The 10,428-nt window shown below is 46.8% G+C and overlaps 1 protein-coding gene across 1 annotated transcript; it reads left to right on the plus strand.

Moving 5' to 3' along the window:
* Positions 1-2,163: 2,163 nt before the first annotated feature.
* Positions 2,164-10,080, plus strand: TLR2 (toll like receptor 2). Its single transcript, XM_082237633.1, has 2 exons — positions 2,164-2,392; positions 6,044-10,080. The coding sequence occupies exon 2, from the start codon at positions 6,050-6,052 to the stop codon at positions 8,381-8,383; it is 2,334 nt and encodes a 777-aa protein (XP_082093759.1). The 5' UTR covers positions 2,164-2,392; positions 6,044-6,049; the 3' UTR covers positions 8,384-10,080.
* The last annotated feature ends 348 nt before the right edge of the window (positions 10,081-10,428 follow it).

Consider the following 10,428-nt stretch of genomic DNA (forward strand, 5'->3'; position numbering starts at 1 on the left):
CAGACATGAACATGATGGAAGAGTCTGAAGAACACCGTCCATGAGGAAGTAAAACAAAGATTTTTTTAAAAAGCTGTTGCATAATTTCTGAATCAGAGGTTGCCAGATTTTTTGTAGCCACCTTTCAGTTTTGAGAATATGCCACAGGCAGCAGTGACAAAATGGCTCCCATATCTGAAAGAACAGAAGGGGAGACAGGACCAAAAAATGGTGTGGTCATGCACCCCATCAGTGTGGGAAACACACACTTGCATCAGCAACCGCCATGCTTGTTCAGAGAAGCGCTTTGCACAGATGGTGTGCACTTGTCCTGGCATTCAGAAAAGGTGAATGCCTCTTCTCCTTAAACATGTGAACATGTTTAAGGAGAGATGTTCCATATAGAAGAGGCTGAGCCAGTACAAACAGGTACTGAGCATGAAGTGAAATCTCTCATACACGGTGGACTTCTAAGGGATGTTTACTGAGACCTTTTGTGGGCACCAGAAGAAGTACTGGGGGCATACTGTTGCCTGTGGGTTCCACACTGCTGACCCCTCTGATCTAAAGAGCATGCTGCTGATCTCTTGTGGCCTCATTTACTAGGATTCCTATGTTGTTCTACTGAACCTGTTGTATAGGTTTGCTGACACTACAAAATTCTTTAGATGACTTCAGTATTGCAGGATAACATACGAAGTGGCTTGCTTCTCTGTGCACTGGCTTTGCTGAAAATAACATAAAAACAACAGCTAGCAGAGGGACACCTGTAGGTGAGAACTATTAAACACAATTTGCTCCTGTTGCACTGATTTAAGAGAAGGGGACTTTTAGGTTCTTAAAAAGAACTCCCTGGTAAACCAACTCCAGGCAACGGACGATATGCCTGTTCCAATGGTAAAAACTTTCCTTGAATTGGCTGGGAAATGTCCAATATTTGCTTCCAACTGAAGACTGGAGGACTGGATGTTCTCCTTTGCTGAACATGTCAAGTGCAGTTGAAGTGAGCAGCCAGTGACTGTTGTCTCCTAGGGGCTGCCAGATGTCGCAATGGGAAGCCCACACACAGGACCTGAGTGCAAGAGCACTCTCCCCACCTGCGATTCCCAGTAACTGGTATTCAAAAGCAGTGGAGGAGGAACCTAGTCATCATGGCTAAAAGTCACTGATGAGATCAATTTAAAATGTTCACCATTTTTTTTTAAAAAAAGTAAAAATTCACTGGAGAAGTAGGCAAAGATTCATCATGTCTTGAGCAGCTCTCCACCTTCCATGGTTGCTGTCCAGGACTGGTCCAAGACATTTTGCTGCCCGAGGCAAAGGACAAGATGACACCTCTCCCTGTTCTATATACCACACCAGGAAAGGGAACAGGACTCCATCCTCAAAGCAGGGTGCTTTGTTTCCTATCATCGCTTGCCCTGTAACTTCCTGCTGAATTCCTGTTAACTTTTCATACCGCAAATGTGTTGCTGTTTATGTTCTGTTTTGATTGTGCTATAGCTCAAGTTTTCCCTTGTAGATGGGCGATAATGCAGCAACATTGGGGAAATTTGCAGAACTGATCAAGCTGATTGATACGTCAAATTATTGTGTCAATAACATATCACAAAATATATCCCCACCAAGAACTCTGCTCCAGTCTGGAGGGATCCTAAATCTTTTTAATGTGCTGGGTGGCGGAGGGATGCACGAGAAGGGCTCCATTTTAGGCAGCAAAGTGTTGCAACAATTCTCTGATTCTACATTTCCCAGGATTCTTTGGGTAAGCCAGAGGCTTTAAATGTATGGTGCTGCTGTTGTGACCTAGGGCTGCCGTCAATAAAAGTTCATTTAATATAGTGCGTTCACGTGAGAGCAGCCCTTATCCCCCTTCGTCGCCCCTCGCGCCCAGAAACCTCAAGCTTCCCTTCTGCACTATTTGCTCCCGGTGCTGCCACTCCCTGTGCTGCGGGAGTGACGGGCTTACTGCCCCGGGGTAAGAAGCCCGACACAAGCGACTCCGGAGGCGAGCGGCCCGCGCGGTGGCCCTCCGGCTAACTCGGCAGCGGGGAAAGGCCTCGCGCTTCAGGGCCCGGGGGCGTTGGTTCGCCCCCCACCCCGGCGACTCCAGCACCTGAAGCCTGGCGGCAACGTCTGCACCGGGTCGTCCCCTCCCCCCCGCCCCCGCCGGCGCATGGCCGGCTGCTCGCCCGCCGCGCTCCTCCCCTTCTGGCTCTGTCCTCGCCCGCGTCGGCGAGGCAAACCCTCGGAGGCCCGCCAGGCACTTCCCCTCCGGGAAATCCAGTCGCGCAGAGGCTGCGGAGGGAGCCGGGAGCGCGGCAGGAGGCGCCTTCAACTCTTGCGGGACGGCGCGGACTTTGCGCACCTGAGGAGCCCCAACCCCTTGGAAGAGACTCTGCACGCGCTGCCGGTGGGTATTGTATTTTTCTAGTGTTTTTATGTGTTTTCTTCTTGCTGCGGCTCGACGCTTTCCAAGCAAGCCCACACCCGCCTGCTCACAAGTAAGTCCGTCCCGCTGAGTTCCAAGGCATTTACTCGTAGTTAATAAGTATAGGATTGCAGCTTAAGCCGATGGTTGCGCTGCTGCGGACAGGGCAGTTCTTTCCATGTTTACGCTGGAAAAAAAGTTCATGGAGTTTGTTTCTGAAGAAACGAGCTGCGCTGCTTATTTTTTGTTTTTTCCACTCTCCTTCCCTCTGCAATGGGGATGCAAAAGCAGCTGCATTATCTTTGACATGCATTGCATGGCGATGCTCATTTGAAAGCCCTTTCCCGCTCTCTCTTGGCGCTTTGGGTTAAACCACAGAGCCTAGGACTTGCTGATCAGAAGGTTGGCGGTTCGAATCCCCGCAACGGGGTGAGCTCCCTTTGTTCGGTCCCTGCTCCTGCCAACCTAGCAGTTCGAAAGCACGTCAAAGTGCAAGTAGATAAATAGGTACCACTCCAGCAAGAAGGTAAACGGTGTTTCTGTGTGCTGCTCTGGTTCGCCAGAAGCAGCTTAGTCATGACCACATGACCCGGAAGCTGTACACTGGCTCCCTTGGCCAAAAAAGCGAGATGAGTGCCACAACCCCAGATGACCTAATGGTCAGGGGTCTCTTTACCTTTACCTATGGGGACTACAACTCTGATCACCTCCAGCCAGCCTGCTGTCTGGGACTGATGGGAATTGAAATCCAAAACAACTGGAAGGTTGGCACAGATGGACAAATACTGTGGCCTGGTGTGAGGAGGTTTCCTATGCCCTCCTGCCCTTGTTCTTCATTCTTTTGTCAGGTGCACTCCTTTCTGCTTTGTTCACTAAGGTTGGCACCACCTTGCATATAAACTGCTGTGGGTGATCTCTTCATTTCTCAGTCATCCCCAGGATACATTGCATCCTCTTGAGTGTGTCAGAGAGAGCCCATCCTGTGTTGCATGGGGAGCCCCCAAGCCCCACCCCATTTCTTAGATAATGAAACACAAGGACACCAATATTTTGGGTTAATGGGATAAATAAGGCCACAACTTTATTGGTTGCAGATGTGAGCGGTATTGGCTTAGGCCAGGGGTCAGCAACCTTTTTCAGCCGTGGGCTGGTCCACCGTCCCTCAGACCATGTGGTGGGCTGGAGAATATTTTTGCTGGGGGAATGAATGAATTCCTATGCCCCACAAATAACCCAAAGATGCATTTTAAATAAAAGCACACATTCTACTCATGTAAAAACACGCTGATTCCCAGACCGTCCGTGGGCTGGATTGAGAAGGCGATTGGGCTGCATCCGGTCTGCAGACCTTAGGTTGCCTACCCCTGGCTTAGGCAATGGAACTGAACCGACTATATCTGACTCCTGCCCGTCTTGCAGGTAGTCTCATAAGGGTCAACCACCAGTAGGGGAAGCCCTGTTGATGTACATCAACTGTGAGCTCCCCCAGGGTCCCCAATGGGGTCGTGGCATGGCCCTAGCCCTTACCTGGGCTTCGCACAGGATCCACATCCCCGGATCCCTTTAACAGAATAGCCTTAAAGAGGAGGGGCAGGTGAAGGCCACAACCTCCCCTCCCATAAACCAGGTTTGCCAATGCCTAACTGCCAAATCTTACAAAGTTGTGATGATTGCTTCAAGGCAGGTGAAAACCACATTGCTGGTGCCAGTTTGCCAAGTGGGGAAATTCCTACCTGGCCCCCTCAATAGGCGACTAACTGTAGTCCATAGCAAGCCCAAGATGATGGCTCAGTTGGTTAGTGCGTGGTGCTGATAATGCCAAGGTTGCAGGTTCGATCCCCAGCTGGAGCAGCTGCATATTCCTGCAATGCAAGGGGGTTGGAATTGATGATCCACTGGGTCCCTTCCAACTCTACAAATCTATGATTCTAAGATGGCGAACGCATGGAAATAGGGCGGGAGATCTGACACAGGAGGAGAAAAGGAGACTGAGCCCCCAGCCACACGGATGTTTAAATCAGGTAAGGCACGCCCCCTGGTTGACCATATTGGTCGGCCGTGGGACGTGATGCGGCCAGGACTCCCAATGACATGGGCAGCATCGCTACGCCCCCTGCTGTACACAGGGAGTGTTTGTGGCCAGCCTGCTTCCCTGGGAAGATGAGTGGTTTTTCAGAACCCAGTGTTTGGAAAAGCTACTTCATTTGCATTTGTTGTTTGTCCATAATCTGCTAAAACACTAAGGCTGCAGTCCTAACCCCATTTACCTGAGAGCAAACCCTACTGAATTCAGTAGGACCTACTTATGAGTAGATACGTTTAGGATTGTGCTGTCGATCAATTAACTTGGGTGCAAGTGTCTAACGGCCCTGTAGGTTTCCCATTGCCAACTAATGCTTGTTGTTTCCAAATTGCTACTTGACAATAGCAGATGGAGGAGGAGAGAGAGAGAGAGAGAGAAGGCTTTTTTCAGGTTTGTGCAGTTGTTTATGTTACAAATGTGCCTGGGACATTCCCAGCAAAAGCATCTGGAATGAATCGAGGTCACCAGCCTTTCTTGCATGAATATGAAAGTGCAGGCACTGGTGGGAGGGGGGAAGTTTTGGGACTTTCCCTTCTGTTGGCACAAGATCCAGCCAAGCAAAAGCTGCTGGGAGGGCAGCCAACTGAACCAAAAGTGAAGGAAGAAAGTTTGGCTGCTTCAAAACGGCTCAGAAATTACTGCTGTTTGGTTTGGTCTTCAAGAGACCAGAGCTCAATTTTATCTCTAGCCCTCAACTTGTTGAGCAGCCTTCAGTTGATTCCCCCGTCTGTAAAATGATGGCTTGTCTCGCTTTACAACAGTTGTGAGAATGAGAGTTGGCCCGTGTAGACTAAAGCACTGTTTACATGAACAATAGCTTTCCTGTGCTACAGTTTAGTTTATGAGCACCAAAATGACAATCAGATAGTAGCACAGGACAGCTATTGCCCATGCAGTGCAACTGATGCTGCCAAACATCTGGAATGGCCATTTTGGATTTACTGCCTGTCTGGAGGATACCTTCCAAGGTGGCAGTGCCCATGGCAACAGCTTTGGCAAATCGCCACAGCAGCGATTACCCCCAAACAGCCTGTGGTTCAACTAAGTTTGACTCAGTGTGAAATGGATGGGCATTAAGTTAGGGTCACTAATTTCTTTGGGTCTACTCATGAGTAAAGCTTTGTAGAAGGCCACCCTTGATATTATTATTATTATTATTATTGAATTTATATACCACCCTATATCCAGGGGTCTCAGGGTGATTCACAGAATAAAATCAAGATATAAAACCACAAAATAACTAATAAAAATAAAAGCAACAACCCAGTAACCCACCCCCAAAAAATACATTATAAAAGGGTATGGGATGTCAATCAGATTAACCAAATGCCTGGTTAAAAAGGAACGTTTTTGCTTGGCACCTAAAGGTGTCTGTATATTAGTGGCTGAAGCCAGGGGCAACTGCCTGATTGGTTCTCTTGTCAAGCCTCTATCTATCAGTGAACTTTATGTGATTAAATGCTTTTAATAGTGAATTAAAAACAAATTTACACAATTCTGTTTCTGTTTCTTTCTTCCTTTTTCACCCCTCCACCACCACCACCATTTAGACAGTCATGTTTGAGCAAGTCTGGTGCCTGTGGTTCATCTCTGCTGTTGGAGCTGTGAGTCTCTCTGCCCAGCAGATCAGCCCGTTTTGCGATGCCACTCACTTTTGCAACTATTCTTCAAGGGCTTTACGTGCAGTTCCTTCTGGGCTAGAAGATGATATTGTGAAGCTGGATTTGACCTCCAACAGTATAGAGCACATCGGGGAAGAGGACCTGAAGTTTGCCATCAATCTGAAAACTCTTTTGCTCCAATCTAACCAAATTCGGACAATTGATGAGAAGGCCTTCCGCTCCCTTGTAAAGCTGGAATACTTGGATTTATCAAAGAACAAACTGTCTCACTTGTCGCCCTCTTGGTTCAGGCCCCTTTCTTCCTTACAGAAGTTGAACCTAATAGGTAACTTCTACCAGATTCTTGGGGAAGCTCCACTGTTTTCTGAACTGCCAAAACTGAGATACCTGTACTTTGGAAATGGCAACTTCTCTGCTTTACAGGCACATGACATGGAAGGAATTTCAACTCTTGAAGAACTGGAAATTGAAGGACACAACCTCAAACAATATGTAGCAGGAACTCTGAAATCAATTAAGTTGATAAATCACATTATGTTGAATATTCCCCCCGATGCCACTTTAGCTGCAATTATATATGATGTTACAGATTCTGTGGTGTGTCTTGAACTGAGAAATATACAAATCCTTGATATTCCGCCCATTCCCTATTCTGATCCAGTGCTTCTTACAGCTGTGCAGAAAGTTATCCTTAGAAATGTTGAACTTTCGGATATGTCTGTCATTCGGATTGCACCCATATTTGCCCGTATGAAACAAATGCAAGAGATAGAGATAGTAGATTGCAGGTTTGAAGGTACTGGGCAGTTTTATGGTCTTCAAGATGCTCCAACTTCCCTGCAAGTGATAACAGTCAGAAATTTGACAATTACCAAGTTTTATTCCTTTTCAGACCTTTCTTCTGTGACGCCTTTTGTAACAAACTTTACCAGACTTACACTTGAAAATGCATTTGTTTATTTAGTGCCCTGTGATCTTGCAAGGCACTTCTATTCCCTCCTGTATCTTGATTTCAGTGGGAATTTGTTGCTAGATCCGTATTTGAAAAAGTCACTGTGTGCGGATGCCTGGCCTAGATTACAAACTTTAAATGTCAGTCGGAATTCTTTGAAGCAGATTTCAGTAGTAGCAGAAAGTGTAGCTCTTAGACGGCATCTTATTAACTTGGATATAAGTCAAAATAACTTTGAAGCAATGCCAGCCTCGTGCGTTTGGCCCAGAAGTCTGAAATTTTTAAATATATCTGGCTGTAAATTAAACATGCTCACGAACTGCATTCCTCGAAGTCTCGAAGTACTGGATGTTAGCCATAATAACCTCAAAGACTTCAGACTGAGCTTGCCTGACCTGCAGGAGCTTTACATCAAAGACAACAGATTGACAAGCCTACCGGATGCTGCCTCAATTCCTAGTGCTAGAATCATAAATATTAGACGAAACCAAATATTCGACTTCAATGAGCAGCAACTTGTCAAATTTGCAAAAATCGAGAAACTGGATGCACGTTACAACAGTTTCCGCTGCTCGTGTGAATTTGTATCCTTCATGCAGTCGCAACAAGGACCATCTAATGTCTTTGTTGCGTGGCCAGAAAACTACATCTGTGACTCTCCAGAGCATGTAAGAGGGAAGCAAGTGGGAGCTGTTCAGTTTCGGCCCTCTGACTGCCACCTGACTTTGATGGTGTCCTTAATCTGCATCCTGATGCTGTTGGTCGTTGTGGCGGCGGCTGTTCTTTGCCACAAGCTTCATGCCATCTGGTATATGCAAATGACCTGGGCGTGGCTTCAAGCAAAACGCAAGCCCCAGAGAAACCACAAGAAAGAAACCTGCTATGATGCCTTTGTTTCCTACAGCGAGCAGGACTCTGAATGGGTGGAAGACGTCATGGTGCAGGAGCTGGAGCAAGCTAATCCCCCATTTAAACTCTGCCTCCATAAAAGGGATTTTACGCCTGGCAAATGGATTGTGGACAACATTATCGACTCCATTGAGAAGAGTTCTAAAACTCTGTTCGTGCTGTCGGAGCACTTTGTACAAAGCGAGTGGTGCAGGTACGAACTCGATTTCTCTCACTTCCGGCTTTTTGATGAGAACAACGATGCAGCAATTCTGATCCTTCTGGAGCCCATTCCAGAGAAGACCATCCCCAAAAGGTTTTGTAAGCTCAGGAAACTAATGAATACAAAAACCTACCTTGAATGGCCAAGGGATGAAGTTCAGCAGCAAATATTTTGGTTTAATTTGAAAACGGCAATAAAATCCTAGCAGAGACTGTAGGGTACGAAGGGATGGGAGAATCTGTGGTTTCCTGTTTCTCTCAGCTTCTCATTTTACCAGCCTTAAGCTTTCCACATTTTTACATCAGTTTGCACTTTACAAAAAAAAAAAAAAAATCCTTATGAGAATTCAGCTAATTTTTCCTTCATATGCACATTTCTGCAAAACCGTTTTGTGCGTTGTATATGCATTTTTATGTGCCCATGACCTCGGCGCATGCATTCTTTGCAATACTTGGTTGAAAAACTGCATTGCGAAATTCAGAGAATTTTGAAGACTGGCTGCATTTCTGTACAGTTTCAGAAAGTGCAGATTATATGAGTTTGCCTTTAAATGTGAACTGGATCAAATTTCTTCCTTGTCCCTGATGTATGTGATCCTTTCAGTCTGAGCTGTGTGCTTCACTCTTTTGTGAAGCATGTAATAGGGTAGGCAGTTGGTAGCTGGGATGAGCAGATTAAAAAAAAGAGTATAGCACTCTTTCACCTGTAATAGTCTGCCTGTAAGATGGAATTCTCTCTTCTTCATAACTACTAAAGGTGCAGGAGTCCTAGTCCCTTAATTTTTTAAACCAGGCCACCTTACTGGCAGTCCAGACCCAGCCTAATCCTCAGGATTCCGGCACCTGACCCCCAAGACGACAGCTGAATCCTAAGGCATACACCCTTTATGCAACTTTGCCTCCACACTGCTGCCAAAAAAATTAGCAAAGTGTAATGCCTCTCCATGGGACGCGGGTGGTGCTGTGAGTTAAACCACAGCGCCACTTGCCAATCAGAAGGTCGGCGGTTCACATACCCACGACGGGGTGAGCTCCCGTTGCTCGGTCCCTGCTCCTGCCAACCTAGCAGTTCGAAAGCACGTCAAAGTGCAAGTCAATAAATAGGTACCGCTCCAGTGGGAAGGTAAACAGCATTTCCATGCGCTGCTCTGGTTCACCAGAAGCGGCTTAGTCATGCTGGCCACATGACCCAGAAGCTGTCTGCAGACAAATGCCAGCTCCTTCGGCCAGTAAAGTGAGATGAGCGCCGCAACCCCAGAGTCGGTCACGACTGGACCTAATGGTCAGGGGTCCAGTTACCTTTACTTTTAATGCCTCTCCAGGTTGGACAGCAGCAGTTGCTCCTTTGGAGTGTTCCCTTTTGTGCCTCAGCTGCTCATATTTGCATGTAAGGCAGAACACCAGCCAATGGGAGCAAGCTGCACAAGCTCCTAAGGCAGGCATAGGCAAACTCTGCCCTCCAGATGTTTTGGGACTACAATTCCCATCATCCCTGACTACTGGTCCTGTTAGCTAGGGATGATGGGAGTTGTAGTCCCAAAACATCTGGAGGGCCAAGTTTGCCTATGCCTGTCCTAAGGCAAGGACAGTGAACCTGCGACCCACCAGATGGTGGTGGTTTATAGCTCTCACCACCCTTGCCTGAAGATGCATAGTGAAGAGGGACTGCCCCGCTCAGTGCTCTCAGTGCTTTGAGCTGTGCAAGAGCACATTTGTACAGGTTGCTATTTATACCCTGGAAGGGCAGGAAGCACTTGCTGCATGGTCAGAATGCTCTTTCAAGCTTGCTGTATGCTGCTTCACACATTGACTGATGCCATTATAGTTTCCTGTGTACCTGGTGTCTTTGCTGGCCGAGTCCTGCATTTTGTAACATCGTAATAAAACATTCTTATAAAACGCATTGTGGCTATATGGTCATGAATCATTCAATTGCACAGATACCCACAGAAGCTGATTCACAACCCAGTTAAATGAAAGTCCTTGGATTGATGCTAATTTAGCTCCACTGAAGAGTGACGGGTGAGGCTTATGACATGTTTATTGATGAAGGCTGCAATCCTTTGCACACTTTTTTTTTTAAAGTAGAGTGGTACCTCGGGTTAAGTACTTAATTCATTCCAGAGGTCCGTTCTTAACCTGAAACTGTTCTTAACCTGAAGCACCACTTTAGCTAATGGGGCCTCTCACTGCTGCCGTGCTTTCTGTTCTCATCCTGAAGCAAAGCTCTTAACCTAAAGCACTATTTCTG

Source organism: Podarcis vaucheri (assembly GCF_965113315.1).
Source record: "Podarcis vaucheri genome assembly, chromosome: 9".
NCBI lineage: Eukaryota > Metazoa > Chordata > Lepidosauria > Squamata > Lacertidae > Podarcis > Podarcis vaucheri.